The 16,413-nt window shown below is 43.2% G+C and overlaps 1 protein-coding gene across 2 annotated transcripts in view; it reads left to right on the top strand.

Annotated features, from left to right (window-relative positions):
- cdk17 (cyclin dependent kinase 17) overlaps positions 1-16,413 on the top strand; it is a 52,673-nt gene that overhangs the window by 18,791 nt on the left and 17,469 nt on the right. The window contains exons 2-3 of one of the 2 annotated variants that reach the window (XM_023952141.2): positions 7,011-7,154; positions 13,169-13,333. In XM_023952141.2, coding sequence (XP_023807909.1) covers positions 7,028-7,154; positions 13,169-13,333 — 292 coding nt within the window. In that variant the 5' untranslated portion in view covers positions 7,011-7,027. Of the gene's footprint in view, positions 1-7,010; positions 7,155-13,168; positions 13,334-15,546; positions 15,569-16,413 lie in introns of those variants that run through there. The other variant, XM_078941768.1, reaches the window with a different exon arrangement.

Here is a 16,413-nt window from a genome sequence, read left to right as displayed (position 1 = left end):
GCTATCATTCTCAGACACTCGTAGATGAAAAATGCTTTTTGTTGAGCCCCTTTGTGGGGTCCGATTCCATCTTGAGGCCTTAAAGGTCCATCTGTCACTTTTTCTATTGTACGTTATTTTCAATCAGTGTAGGTATATTACTGCGAGTGTTAGAGATAACATAAAACTTCATTAAAAGTTCTGAAAAAAGCAAGAATTTTGACTTGTTACAGAACATCTAAAGCATATTTATTCTATAGAATTTTCAGTAGTTTTTTTATCGTCTTTTTGTAATCATGAAACACAGCAGGGCTTTTAACAATTACTGCTAAATAAAAATATTGATTCAGCACCTCTCTATCTGAAATTGGCTTTTTTGCAGTAGAGGTCAGCTAATTCAGGCTTTCCTATAGCTGATATTGATCCAGGCTTTTAGAAACCACCAACACCCAATAGCTAATGTGGAGTCTCTTTTCTCTGTCTGACGCATTAGTCCAGGTTTTAATTATCAGTTCTTTTCATGATACATACTTTCATATTGCCTAGAGATGTGCTTACTTATCTTTTCACAACAAAACATCATGTATTATTATAATCCAGCCTCCTATATTCACATTAGGGGCCGTCATTAACCCTTTAAAACCAGAGTTTTAGCTCCAGAGTTTTCATTCTTTTTACCACTGGAACTCTTCAACCGTTTAACATAATTCCAACTGATTGTAAAATGAGGAAAAGCAGCTTTGTGCTTATGTTTGACCTTTCCCAGTAGTGAAGTGCAATGAATGTAAATCAGCTGATTCTGTTGCAAAGACATTTTACGTTAGTAATTTGTTACATATTGGTGCAAAGCCGCTTTTTTTTGCGTCAGATGGGCTTTCTCTCGTGATCGAGTAAATCGTCAAAGATTTACAGTATGTCGAAGACCATGTGCTCTTTAGGTGTCACGGCGACATCAACCGTGTTAACCCTTGTGTTATCCTAGGCACTTTAGCATTGGGAGTTGGGTCATCTAGACCCACTAGACAGTGCTCTGAACCTTTTTTCTTCAATGATTTGTGATCTTCACTGGTGTCCATGGATTACATGAAATCTTTCCACCTTTATCCACCTTTGTCATGGTAGGGAGAACACGTCAATGGAAGGGGGGGGGGGGGGTCATCTAAGATAGCACAAGGGTTAAAGGGTAAGGATTTGGGAAAATGTAACTAGGTTTAATCTGTAGTTTAAAATCCTACATGAAAGGCCTGTTGACCAGCTGGTTCCTTTGTTGACATTTTTTCCATATGGGTATTTGAACCTGCAACAAAAATAAATGAATATTCCCATTTGATAATGAATTCATGTTGGTTGAGGACATTTCTTTTTAGAGACCATTTGATAAAGGCCCAAAAGTCATTTAAATGAACAATTTACAATGAAAAGTTTCTTTTTGTTGGTCAATTACAGTTGCATAGTGTTTAGGCCATCTCAATAAATCGCAAATGTATCGTTATCGCAAAGTCAGCCTGTGCAATACACGCATCTCAAAAGACAGCGTAAACTGGCAAACGGTTGCGTTAATACAGATGCTAAAACTATCTTATGGCAGCTTGAAGAATTAAATTGAGCCCTTTACACGTTTGGTCAATTGGACGGATCCCTTCATGTCATTGACCAATCCCTTTTATGGTAGATACCTGCTTTCTATGTAGACGAGGGTCACATCGAGTATTTTTTAAGGTAAATGATGTATTAGTTTTTTTTTTTTTTTTGCTATATCACCGTATTGAATACCACTATCACATACTTTGAGATTTCCTCAGATCATGTAGCCCTAACTTGGTGCACATCAGCTAAACTCAGAATAACTGTTTGTGCTCCTACAACTGTGAATCCGTGTTAAAAATAGATTCTTTAACGATCACAATCTAGCACAGAATGACTCAGAAAAATCTGAATTGGCCAAAAATAAAACCCGGATTTGATCAATGGATCTCTTTGAGGTGTGAGAAAATTTCTCCTCGGGCCCTGTTCTGCCACGGCTCCATCCTGTCAGCTTTCCATGAGCACAAAGACGATTCCATCTATTTTAGAGCAGCTGTGATTCTCATATGAGAGTCTATTTTCAGCGGCCGTTTTAACAGCGTTAACCGCTGTTTGTCTTTGGAGATGACAGCGCTGCTGGCGGACAGGTCAACCCTCCTTTCAACCCGTCCTCTGTTCTCTGTTCTTGCTCTGATTGTGTCAGCTCCAGAAACCTTCTCACAGAAGATTGTAAGGGGAGGCTAGATTTTAATATTTGACTAGAGTTGGCTTCTTTTAAGTCTGACAGCTCTTTAAACTTTGAATAAAAGCAAGTAGTGTGAGACAGAATCCGAATTCTTCGAACAATGGCGCCGACCTTCCACTAGGCAAGGTGGGATTCAGTGTCTTGCTCAAGGACACTTCAGCACATGAGCAGGCAAGGCGGGAATTGAACCTGCAATCTTCCGATCTCAGGTCGACTGCCCTCCCACTACACCACGGCCACCCTGGCGCAGTGCAAAAACTGGTGTTTTTTTCATTTTCCGAGCGCTGGCAGCTACTCGCTAATGTGAATGACCGGCGACTGTGATGACATCATCAAGTGGGAGTGACTCCCTAATTAGAAGACACTGTTTTCCTATTGTTGTGTCCGAACTCCCACCCTAACCCCTAACCACTAAAAAACTATATAGTGTGAGACGATGAAGTGTCCTGGATTTTAAAAGCTATTCAGACACCACACTCACTACTTTCTTTTTTTTAAGCGATTTCAAGACGTTAAATTCTAATTGATATGAGTGTTTTGCGACTATTGGTTATGAGTCCACTGTCTTCTGAAGATAAAAACGTTGATGGTTTATCAAAAGAATACATTTAAATACATTTTTATTTAGTAAAAAATGTTTTGATGCAATGCATTGTGGTCTATATTTGCCGATCTAGTGAGCATCGATGCACACTGGTTTATCGCAGAGACTTCTGGGTAATTTCGAGGGCACTGGATTTTGGAACTGTAGATTCAGACAGCTGTACTAAATGGCAAACCCAATACATAGTGCACTATAGGGGTTAGGGTGGGAATTCAGACATAGCCTATAACTCTCCGTTTGGAGGGCTAAATGTAGGGGTAGCGAGAAGCCATAGGGGTACGGAGAAGTCATAGGGGTACGGAGAAGTCATAGGGGTAGGGAGAAGCCATAGGGGTAGGGAGAAGCCATAGGGGTACGGAGAAGTCATAGGGGTACGGAGAAGTCATAGGGGAAGGGAGAAGCCATAGGGGTACGGAGAAGTCATAGGGGTAGGGAGAAGTCATAGGGGTACGGAGAAGTCATAGGGGAAGGGAGAAGTCATAGGGGTACGGAGAAGTCATAGGGGTAGGGAGAAGCCATAGGGGTAGGGAGAAGCCATAGGGGTAGGGAGAAGTCATAGGGGTACGGAGAAGTCATAGGGGAAGGGAGAAGCCATAGGGGTACGGAGAAGTCATAGGGGTACGGAGAAGTCATAGGGGTACGGAGAAGTCATAGGGGAAGGGAGAAGTCATAGGGGTAGGGAGAAGTCATAGGGGAAGGGAGAAGTCATAGGGGTAGGGAGAAGTCATAGGGGTAGGGAGAAGTCATAGGGGTAGGGAGAAGTCATAGGGGTAGGGGAAGAACCGGGCTTCGGACTTACTGTATTTTGATGCTTTTTCTGCAAAGCTCCCTTGGAATCGGACATATTAGAAATATTGAACAGCGACAATGACGTCAAATCATCACCTTCTAATAAACACTTCTCTGCCTGCTGTTCTTTACTAGAGTAAAGATACAGGAGCTTTGGAGTCATTCCAGTGACGTAGACATGCGTCCGTTTCCAACAGACAGCAGCTTAAAAACATTCTTAAAGACCCACTGCACTGAAAATGGTGTTTTTGCTGCTTTTAACATGCTTTCTGATAGAGGAGGACATGTGTAAAGAAATTTGAGCTCAAAATTGCAATTCTGAACATTTCTTTATTTGAATTGTTGTAAATGAAAAATTGTCGTTTGAAATAGTTATGTGGAAAATACACTGGGTGAGCCACTAGCTTCCACTAGCAGACGAATAGATCTGTGTGCATCTTTGTTTTCCTCATGGGAGCTGGAATCTGGATCAAAACTGCTCCGATTTTCATTTTCGCCATTTTTGTCTTTATGTGTTCAATGTTAGGCTGGTGTTGTGAGGGGCTGTAAGAGAGTGTAAACAGAGAGCTCTCAGCAAAGGAGAGGGAAAGTAGGGGGGGGGGGGTGCTCTGCCCTCAACTCAACTGTCCTAGAAAACAACACAGGTTTTTTCATTTATGACCAAAAATGGCCCAATCGTAATTAAAACAAACCCCCCACTGGGAATGCTTTGAAATTAAATTGAAGATGAACGTAGTGGGACTTTAAGTGAATCACCAAAGATCTCACAGATCTACATTCATAATTTATAGCCCAATTTCTTCCTTGAAATCAGCTAAACTTACTTTTTCTTTTCCCCTTAGTAAAATGTCTGTTCAGATATACATAAAATGAGTGAAAAGAACTTAAAAATGAAAACTAAAAGCTAACACTTAAACAGCATCGAGGTCTATGTAAGCACACCACTAATGGATAGTTCTGTTATGAAAGTAGAAACTGAAAGAGACCACACCAACAAGCCCTGCTAACTATATCTATGCAAATGCTGATTTAGTGTAAAATCGTCTTTTCAGTTACAGGAAGAAGCCACAGAAATATCTGAGCTGTGCAGCAAAAATACTTCTTGTGAGATTGCAAAAAGTTGCATCAATTCAAGCTAAACTAAAGCTTTCTTGTGAATTCTTTGCATTTACCGTCTCGCCACACAAGGGCCTGATTTCAGCCTTCAGACTGCTGCTTTCTTCGATCTCCACTTTAGAGAATCTTAAAAAATGTCCTCAACATTAGAAAAATGTTACCCCCTCCGGAATGAAACGCCACTTTTGTTTTGACACAAACGTTTGCACCAGCAGGATTTTGGGGAACCCTTGGTTGGTCTCCTTCTGAATGATCCAATCCCAAAGCGTCTATAAAAGCAGTGTGCTGCTACTGAAAGCTCCGTTTGTTAGACCGCCGCCTCCGCCGCCGCCGCCTCAGAGAGCCTTTCTCTGGCTCTGCGCCGCTGTCCATGCTTGTACTCACTCTGATGATTTCATGGTTTTTTAACCAAACACAAAGACTCCATTATGGCTTCGTTCACTGACATAAACTCTCATTTCTCTCATATTTCTTCTCTGCCTCTTCCTCCTCCTCCTCCTCGCGTTCACACTCTTGCAAACATCTCCCAGATCAGACGTGATGCCACATTTTCCGTATCATTACGTCTGCAGTTGCAGGGGGGGGGGGGGGTGAAGGGGGAATCGAGGAAGACTTGAAAAGGAGGTTAGGAGAGTGTACAGTGTGTGATAATTAGCCTAGTGATCAGGCCTGGTCCCTAACCCCCCCCCCCCCCCCACCACCACCTTCTCTTTCTTTCATCTCCCCTCCTTCCGACTTCCTCGGATGCACTTGGGAAGCATCCAGAGGAATGGGGGGGATGTGGGTCAAAATGTGTTGGTGAATATCTGGAGGGGCTTTGATGGGGAGGGCGTTCTCCCTCACTGCCTCTCTGTTGCTGGCATACTGCTGATGTTGCTTTTTGAGTTGAAATCCGCACCGCCACCTACGCACATCATTCCGGTTTGCCAGAGGCCGTACTTTCAACGCACACGCATCACACACGCGCACGTCACATGGGTCTCTTTGTTTTGGTTCGCTGCAGAGATAAAACCCCGTCTCTGTTACACTCCTCTGTTTGGGAGACAAAGAGCCCCTATCCCGTCAACTGCGAGCGCGCCCGCGATTGGACGTATTTACCAGCGCCTTCCCTTCATTTATGCAGTCTGATTTTTACCAGTAGGATTTGCAGAGGGGTATTTTCTCGTCTACCTTCCCCCCTCCACGAATAAACAGCTTGATGGGTTTTCATGAGCACAAACCTAAGGCGCCATCAGATGGGCATGCTGACACGGCCAACACGGCCAACACGACACACTTCCTGCCAAGGAGCAGACTAATCAAGCTCAGGTGTAAAGATGTCGCCACACCTGCATTTCCTCATAGGAGTAAACAGTAACAATGATGGATTGGGAACACAAATATTGCATAAAATCTTAGTATTTCTTTGTGTGCTCCACCCCTGTTCTTTGGGTGGAGGTGTGCATCATGTCCAGCTTGAGCAGAAGTCTCTCCAATAGTTTAGGTGCAGATGTTGTAGGGTAGAGAGTCTAAACAGTCAGGTTGTGGCGGTGTGATGGCGGCAGCTCGTGGCTCTGATTGGAGTGATGCTCGCCTCGCAGCAATCAATGACAAACTTTTGCATCCGTGTGTGAGAACAGACGGCCAGATGGTGTCCCACGAGCACAAGGAAGCTAACAACCTTGAAACTGAGGGGGGGGGGGCGCTGTCAGCAGGGGTTGACTTGTTTTGCGGCGGTGGTCCGGCAGAGTGGGAGGGGCGTTTCTGCTGCTTCCTTGCTGCATTTCCTCCACGCACTTTGCAAGCCAGCTCGTGCACACGTGAAGCAGCACAATAAGCGAGGCCCGGCCTGAGGCTGCTTCAACAAGGTGTTTCCTGTGACCTGGGACACCGCGGCGTCCACTCAAACACGCCTGTCTGGAGGAGGAACGGCGTGTGCGCCCGCCTCCCCTTCTTCAATCAGAGCTCGTTAATCTCTCCGATGTGTGAATGTTTGTGTAGCAGAAAAACAGCTGTGTTCAAGAAACGTGACATTCATGCTTTATTCAGGCCCTCTTCATGGATTATTCATTTGCTGTTCAGGCATTTGCAGAGTAAATGAATATTGGATTAAAAGCTGCTTTAGGTTATTCATGAGCTGAGATATTTTGGGCTTTTCAGAGGCTCCTGCCGTCTCCGACACTGTTGTGAACCTCCCGTGTCCGTACGGTCCTTGGCGTTTGTTGCGGGGTTTTCACAGTGTGTGAGTGACGTGTCTTCCTCTGTGTCCCTCAGGCCGTCACTGCTGTGTTATGGAGAAGATGAAGAGGATAAAGAAGCGCCTGTCGTTAACGCTCCGCCCCAGCCAGACCATCGACGAGTCTCTGTCCGAACTGGCAGAACAGATGACCATGGAGGACGGAGGCACCAAGGACAACGGTAAATCACCAACATACGTTTTACTTCACCTTCAGGAGAAGTCGAATGGACAGAATTTCCGATCATTCGATCTAAACATTGAGTTAGAAGCCCTGTCTATCCCTGGAAGACGTCGTTGTTTTAACAATATACTTTGTTAAAGGAAATTGGCTGGTATCAGACATAAAAAATACCTCATATTTGCATTTTTATTTATTCTGAAAGAATCTATTACTCCCAATGATTCCATTGATATAATTCATTTCCAGTGTGAATCATGAATGCAGTTTTAACACAGTAGTTTTTGCTCCAGTGTTGACCTTTTCTAAATAAACTCTTCTATTGTTTCTGCGACTAATGTAAACCAACAGCTTCTGACGCCAAGAATCCGTTTCTTAGCTTTAGAATCCGTTGAAATTACGTAAACGCCTTGACGCAGAATTTATTTCCAGCAGTGAACAAAAATCGTCACTTATGTCTTTTGCTTTCAAGTAGATACTAAATTAAGGTGAGATTGGAGCAGAAGTGGGTTGATGCATCAAAAGGGTTAAAAATAGTGGAAGAGTTACGGCAGTTCAAAGAACGTGTGTTATTTCCTGTTAAACCTATATACATATACATATTGCAGCTACTTTTTTTATTAATTATATTTGTTTTTCTTCAACAAATAAAGTGCTTACTCACATCAATACATTACAACTTTAGGAGGACCAAATAAAAGCATATAACTTTACCATTGAATGAATGTTGAAGAGCAGTGATGCAATAAAGGACGACAGTATCAAACAGTTTCTGTTGACTGTAAATGACAACTGGACTGAGTGAGAATGACATCACCCATAGAAAATGACTCTCTTCCATCTCTGATTAATGAAGTGAAATTGGTCGACATTTTTGTGACATAGACGAAACGATTCAGGCTCCATGTTGGAGCCATACATCCTCAGTAACCACTGGTTGGTCTGAGTCAACATTTCTATGGCAACCACTCTCACCAATCAGGAGTGAGCTTGCTGGATGGCCACCCCCTACCACTTGAAAGCGGGCTACACAAAACCTGTCAATCAAATGTTATGAATGTTTGACATGGAGGCCAGCAGGCACCACCTACTTTCATTGAGGCATCTGATTTAGTTTAAAGCTTGAACTGGTTGCAATACAGAAAAAATGTTATGAAATAAAAACGAAGATCAACAAAAACATGTTGAGAAAAGGTAGCAGAGCAAGAATGGTTATTTGAACAAATAGAAGGACTGAGTAACAGGATTTCGGCTTCTTGGAACCAGCAGCTACTTCCTGTTTGGAACGCGCGGGGGGGGGGGGGGGGGGTGTCACTCAATCCTGTTCTTATAAACAATCAATGCGGGTTCTTCAACACACCATGAGGCGCACTTAAAAGTCTTAAATGTTTTCCAAAATGTAGGGGGCGCCCGATGAGGCGGTGCGCCTAACGTGTTGTTGTGGGGCGTAGAAGAAGACGGCATGAGAGCGGGGGAGGGGGGTGGGCGTGAACAACTTTGATTACAACATGGCTGAAGCACAGTTTACACTGCAAGTTATCGGGAACATGGGAGCAGCTGCAGAGAATACCAGATGAATGAATCCGTGGTTCACAAGTGGAGGAAGCTGGAAAACAAACTCCAACAGTCAGGATGACGCTGCTGAGTTTCCACGGAAACAAGTCAACGACGAAGGATCAGCTTGGAGAAGCTTCTCTGCAGTCACCATTCTACTGAGGGCAGTAATGCTTACAGAGGAAGCTTTTGCTTTAGTTTTATGAAACACCGTCATTTTTCCATCCGGGCGAGGATTACGGTGCCGCAGTGACTTCCAGCGGATTAGAATGAAAAGCTGTTCATCTTCCGCTCATACTGCAGTAGAAAGATCGCCCACAAACACCGCCAACCACATCACCAACATGGACAAGGCGCCGTTGACTTTGACAGTGAGTCTCACTGTCGAGAAGAACGGGTGCCGCGCGGCGGCGATACGCACAACGGGGCACGGCTTTCGTTGTTGTGGGAAGCGTCGGCGGGACTGTAGAAGCTCGCGCTAACGTGTCTGCTTGGACCGCTTTCAAAGTGCCGAAAAGCCGGCATCATTGACGAGGAGCCGCACAGAAACGAGGCGGACTCTGACGATGACGAAAGTGAACCTGGCGTGTTTGATAAAAATGTAGCCCAGCTGTTCATTTCAGATACAGAAGATGAGGACTTTGATGGATTCTTGGATGCTGATTGATGACTAAAAAAAAAGAAAAATAAATCACAACCAACTCAATTTTGCTCCCGCTGCCATAAACACACACTAGCACGCATGAATTACTGGTATGTGTTAACGTGCCTGCGCCTTAAAACCCGGTGCACTTTGTGTACGTGTCAAAATACAGAAAAATGAGACCGCGCCCTCTAACCCAGTGCGCCCCATGATCATGAAAATACGGTAATCCTTAACTAAACCACGGTTAGCTTGTTAGAACGTTTCTAGCTTATTTGTTCGTCAAAGGGCCGTTTTAACGAAGCTTGCACGTTTACTTCCTTTGATTTACTTTTGCACTTTAGTCCATCCCTAAGTGAAACCAGAGTTAGCTTGTTTGACCCGGATCATAGCTCAGATAGCTTTTACATTTGCCAAACAAAGTGGACTATTCAAACCAACAAACCCCAGTGCAGATGAAAACACAACCTTCAGAACAGGTCTAGAGTGTTATGGAGGCAGACGTCTGGATTCTGAAACACAGCAGCTTGAAAAGATGTGTGACTTTAAAAATGTAATTCTTCAGAAACATACGAAGATAAAGCTCCAACGTGACATTACCAACACAAGCCCATCTGACCCAACAAGAATGAATGTGCGGCGATCAGCTTCATCTCATTCACAGAGAGAAATCACTCTTTTTGCTGCTCACTATCTATGAACTTATTCAAGAGTTGAAAACTATGGAGTTTCACAACTAGTTGATGCCCAGTTAAACTCCCATGAAGCAAATGTCTGGATTTGTACTGAAACATCTGTGAATTTCATAAAAATGTTACCATGTTAGTAACCTGGGACGTGAAAGGGATTCATTTTTATTTGCTGTCAGATAAATTCAACAGAACTCCGGATCTAACTCTTATTTTTTTCACAACTCTGCCTCTCCCAACATTTATTAGTCCTACTCCTTCCTGTTTGAACTCTATTCTGCAAGCTTATTAAATGTCGTTTGTAAAAGTTTGACAACTCAATAAAGTCTGAACATGTTCCGTTGTGTTGATTTTGCGATGTAATTGATTATTCTAAGTGTAAGAAAAACTCAATGTATTTTTTTCTTTCATTTTTTGGTTCCATTTGAATTTCTTTTAATCACAAAAAGAAGAAACTTTTTTATATTATGACATAAATGTCATTGTTACGTCTGATAGTGACACCAACATGTTCTGACAGGCTGTTGCAATACTAATCCTATTGTGTGTAACGCTGACTGTGCTGCAACAGGGATATTCTGCGGTTGAGAAAACGAGGCGGTAACTTCTGAAAAAACTGATTCTGGAAATCCCAACATCACAGCTTTATGTACTTAACCACAGAAGAGACTTTCTATTGGTGGCTGTTTGTGCCTTAGTAACATGAAACTGGATGTGGGTTGACCCGAACGGGCGCTGCGGGTTTACGGGCCGTTCAGGTCCGTGGAGACACATGGCTATAAAAAAAGCGCATAAAGGTTTTGGCTTTACGAGTTTACTGAGGGCTCTATGATCTGAAAAAGTTTGCACTTTCATCCAAAGACAGCCTATAGGCATCTGTTGGGACTAAGGTGGTTTGTTTAGACTTTTTCTGTTTTAATCATTTAAATGAAGCCTTCTATCTGTCAGGAATGTAACAGGAACAAGCCAGTCCCATAACCCATCTATTAAGCTTCATCTGCCACCAAAATGCCTTTTAGTAAGACGAACCGGAGTTTAATGAGGGAGAGGACGACTTCCAATCGGAATTTTTCTCTCTGTTTGCCGTACTTTTGTGTCTGCAAGTCTTAAAAGCCTGCAGAGTTTTGGGAGCTCTGGCAGCTCTCCGGAGCATTTAAATCAAGGCAGAGGCGGGTGGCTGTGTGCGTCTGCAGCAGATGCAGCCGTCCTCCTCTGAGTCACCCTGCATCCAGTTATGTAACACGCAGAAGAAGAGGACCCGCATGGAAAGAGCGCATCACGCTGTCTCCATGCAATACAACCTTACTGTTGTTTTGGACCACTTTAGCGAGATGCAAACTGCACAGTTTGATATAACGATAAATGTGCAATTTATTGTGCAGTCCTAGCATACATCAAACCCATTTGCAGCATTATATTGCTGATAAATACATACATTAATAAACAAACAGAGATGATTGAAGATGATGCCGTCTTCTTGACGTTGTAATTACTCAGAATCATGAAAAGTCATGAATACATTACACACACACAAAACACATTACATTCCTTAAATGTAATGATTATCAATTAACGTCAAGTGGAGTTTGATGAATTGCTTGAAAGAGGTGGGAAGAAGCAAATCTATGTGTTATATATATATATATAACACATAGATTTGCTATCTGCAAAGCAGTAATCAAAGCAAAAGGTGGTTACTATGAAGAAAATATGACATATTTTCAGTTGTTTCACACTTTTTTGTCATATGTCTATAATTCCACATGTGTTCATTTACAGTTTGGATGCCTTCAGTGTGAATCTGCAATTTTCATAGTCATGAAAATAAAGAAAACTCTTTGAATGAGAAGGTGTGTCCAAACTTTTGGTCTGTTTTATATATATTTATGTAAATATATTCATGCATAGTTGCCAAGTGAAAGTTTTCTTTTCACATTTTTCCTTCCTAGCTGGCACGTGTTTTTGGAAATATGCCTTTGTGGTAAATAAAGGTGGTTTGGTCTCAGAAGTGCAGTGGGACATTTTGATTTCAATTCTTTTTAACATATTTGTATCAGAGCTGGTCTGTTTAAAATCTAAAGGGAGGAAAACACCAGTCGGGTTTTTATTACAGACATTGTTCAAATAAAGTGGCCTCTTTATTGACTTCATATAACGGCATGTAAAGCCGTGTTTAAGAGTCTTCCATGGAAAACTGACAAAAACTCATAAAAGTCGTGGAAACTCCTGCCAGCTCGCGTAGCCGACGCCACATCAGTAGTTTTGGAGGTAATTTTCCGAGAGCGTGCGACCACATTCAGAGTTTGAGAGGTCTGCTGAGGGACAAGGCTGAAGCGTCTGCTCTCCTGAATTTAACATGTATTCGATTTCTGGGGAATTCTTATAAAAATGCTTGTTGCCGTATTTAGTCTCCCAGGTTTTCTTGAAAAGCTGCATGGCGGTGTAGTAAGATAGGCTCCAGCAACCCAGTGACCCTGCACTGAAACAAAAAAAGGGCAGATTTCCTTCAAATCGACCTCTTTTTTACATTTCTGACATTATTTATGCCTGCTGTTTTCCTTTAATGTTCTTATACTGTTATTGTTTTTAAATTCCTGTCATAAATTTTTATACTTTTATGATATTGTTCTTATACATGTTTGAGTGTTTTATTTTTATCCTTAAGTCTTTTATATGTTTTGTGTTTAATGTGACAAATGGACCTTGAGTCTGTGATAAAGCTTCTTCTCCAAACCAGACTAGATATTTTACCTCTTTCTTTCCCATATTTGGACCTTTTTTTTTGGTTAACAGTCTGTTTTTTATTTTGTAGGCTGAACAGATTCCTGTTAAAATGATCAACTTTTAAATGTAGGTCAACTGTATTAATAAGGTAAAAAGACAAATTTACGGCCATAAAAGCTACAGAATAAAAAATCCTGATGTAAAATAACAGCTACATAAAAATGGGTTTAAAAAAAGAGGTGCAGGTCTCTGATGTGAAAACATGTTGTCTTGATTCTTTCAGTTTTCCTTCCGTGTTTCTTGTATTTAACCAGCGTCAGAGTTTGTGTCTGTGGCTCAGAGATCCGGGCTTTTCTTTGTGTCGCTGTGATTTTTCAGGACGTCTCGTCTCCTTCTGTGTTCCAGAGCCTTTCATGAGGAACGGCCGCCCGCCCACCTCCCACAGCATGCACTCCTTTCTGCACCAGTACACCGGCTCCTTCAAGAAGCCGCCCCTGCGCCGGCCGCACAGCGTCATCGGCGGCACCCTCGGCTCCTTCATGGCCATGCCGCGCAACGGCAGCCGTCTAGGTGAGACGCGTGAGCGCGGGGAACCCGACCGGAGGGCGGGGAAGCAGGCGGCGGGAAGCGCGTCATCCTCCTTTCACGTCGGCCGGGCGGAATGGCGGGACTTCAGAAGGGTGACGGCTGGATGTGGGATTGGGTCAGACGTGACGCGCTTTCCTGCCGGCTGATTCATCAGAGTCGATCTGTGGCGGCGAGGAATTATCAGATGAATCAGATCAGCAGAAAATGGGGGCTCGGAGCAGCACAAGGGGGGGTCAGGGGAATATGATTTAACGGTCAGTCCATCAATAAATCATCCTCCATATTATCCATATTTTGGCTCAACTTTTTGTTGGACATTAGAAAACTTTTCTTGAGCGAACTTTACAAAATGTCCCAGTTTGTGTCTGAATTCCTTCCCTACTCACTGTATAGTAGAGCGTTTGTCATTTTCTAGTGCCGTCCGAATCCACAAGTCCAAAATCCAGGGCCAGAAATTTCCCAGAAGTCTCTGCGCAAAACCAGTGTGCATCGACGCTCACTAGATCGGCAAATATAGACCACAATGCATTGCGTCGGAAAACTTTTTGCCAAAACAATGTATTTAAATGTATTTTTTTAAACCATCAATGTTTTCATCTTCAGAAGACAGTGGATTCAAAACGCTCACATCAATGAGATTTTAACTTTGTGAAATCGATGACGTCATAAAGATAAAAAATAAATAAAGTACTGAGCGTGGTGTACGAACTGCTTTTAAAATGAGTTTTTTATTGGTTAGTGTGGGAATTCGGACAGAGCCACACAAATGCCGCCAGCTTAAGTCTACAGCCGTCAGTTTCATTGACCTTTGACCTCAGTAAGAAGCCGCCATCATTGCTAAACTCTTTGGGAAAAAGTGTTGGAATTAGCAATGGCAGATTTTCAACAGCCCCAGCGTGGAGAGCTCGCAAAAGTGGCGTTCCCTTTTATGCTCACATAATCTTTACCAGAAGATGAACAAAGAGGATGTGTCATACGATATGAACATATTAAGAATGTGGGCGGGGTTACCCAAAAAACCTCTGTTGCCAAGGAAACTCCAATTTCACTTTTGCTGATTCTTCTAAGCATTACACCTGTTTGTCGTCCCCAAAAACTCCAATCGTTACCATGGAGACGAAGCCAACCCAAAGAAGGGGGGGGGGGGGGCTCAAGCAGCTGGTCAGGGCGGGGGCGGCCACACAATTCTGCTTGCGGCTTTAATTCTGAACGTTACCCATAGACCGGCTGCAGCGCGATGAAGCCAATTCAGTCGCCATTTTTCTGCGACACGCGTGCCGCCATTCGGTGCCAGATGCCAGAGATCGGTCCGAGTCGGTCCAAGTCGGTCCGAGTCAACGTTTCCAGGGCAACTACTGTCGCCAATCAGGAGTAAGCTTGCTGGAAGTCCACACCCCTCCACCCCTGCCACTGAAAGTCAGCTCAGCGGGCGCCACACGCTTTTACTGAGGCATCTGATCGGAAAGAGAGGTTTAAAAAAATGTATCAGATCAAGTACGTCATTCTGACCAACAGCGGTTTTTATGTTTGGAACGCTGGAGGGAGGGGCCAAGCTGTCTAGTCATATACCGTCTATGGTGTTAGCTCCTCCCCCGTTGTGTTAGTTGTCATAGAATGAGCATCAACAGTTCATTTACCTGTCATAAGTGTCACAATTGTGTTCTGAAATCAACATTTCCAGTGGAAAGAAAAACTCCTGACATCCAATTTTTTAAGTTTTGCAGACATGGTGACCTTTAGTCCTTGAAGCCGGTTCTGCCCAACTTTTCTCAGCTCATCTGAGCTTCTGAAGCCGATTTTTGCAGACGACCCCCTGATGCTCTCCCTGGACCCTGTCCCAGATAGAAGGACATGGATCTAAATAGAGGACTCTTAAGTAGGACGCCGCCATCGTCCTTCCCTTTAATGCGACGACACTCTGTGGCCTTGATAGGAGAGATGCTAATTACTGTGTGAGGAAAAAAAACAGGTTCTTAAAGAAAATGATTTAAAAGAACAAAGAAAATGGATTATTTTGGGAGGCTTTGGGCTACATAAGGTAAAAGAAGAGTGAATGAAGACAAGCTTTACCCTCGTCATTTCAGAGGAGGAGTTCTCTTCTGAAGTTGGAATTTAGGAGCAGAGGGTGTGACAGGAGGAGATGAAAATCATGTTTGGAGAGGCGAAGAATCCTGGCTTCTGGAGGGAAGATGGAAGCAAGCAGGAGATGAATGAGAGGTATGTGAAAGCGGGACAGATTAGATCATTCAGATGTTTCTAGAGAAGAGCTGGGAGAGCAGATTGTGGAGGAATGTGTTGCAGCGGCGGAGGAGGGGTTGGAGAACAGAGAAAAACAAGACGATGGAGCTGAAGGCCAAAAGGAGAACTGAGGAACCTGAAAAGGAGGAAGCGTTTGGGACGTGAGGCGGATGGAACCACGCATAACGAGAGTAGAGATTACGGCTAATTTAGGTTTACTAGTCTAAATGTTGGCTGACAAACACAATTGACTGTATACAAGACCTGGACTGAGCGACGCTTACGTCACCCACAGAAAATGACTTACGTCAACCGATGAACTACAATCAGCTGCCATTTTTTCTCGTGATACGGACGCCGCCATGTTGGAGCCAGACGTCGGCAAGTCGGTCGGATTCACCGTTTCTACGGCAACCACTCTCACCAATCAGGGGTGGGCTTTTTGAAATACCACACCCCGAGCACTTAAAAGCAGGTTAATCAAAGGTTTAATACATTTGACATGAGACCACATTATAACTTCAATAAGTACAGACAAAATAACCAAAAAAAAGGATTGTTTAAGAACAGGAGAAGTCTAGGAGAAATGTCCTGAGTGACTCCAGTTATTATATACAGTCAACGGTTTCAACACCACTGTTCATTTATTGTTAAAAATCCTTTGGAATATTTTCCATTTTTTCAAGATCTCATGTTTATATTCTTATAATTCAACTTAGGTAAAAACAAGAAGGTATAACAGGAAAGTGAAGCAGTTAAAACTCTAATTCTAGTCCATCTAGGTCTTCGTTATTCCTTTACTGCGTTTTTGTCTGGAGATCAGC

Source organism: Oryzias latipes, chromosome 23 (genome assembly GCF_053564925.1).
Source record: "Oryzias latipes strain Hd-rR chromosome 23, Olatipes_Hd-rR_3.1".
Taxonomy (NCBI): domain Eukaryota; kingdom Metazoa; phylum Chordata; class Actinopteri; order Beloniformes; family Adrianichthyidae; genus Oryzias; species Oryzias latipes.
The sequence above is the reverse complement of the archived record's forward strand: the minus strand, read 5'-3'. Positions and strand labels throughout refer to the sequence as shown.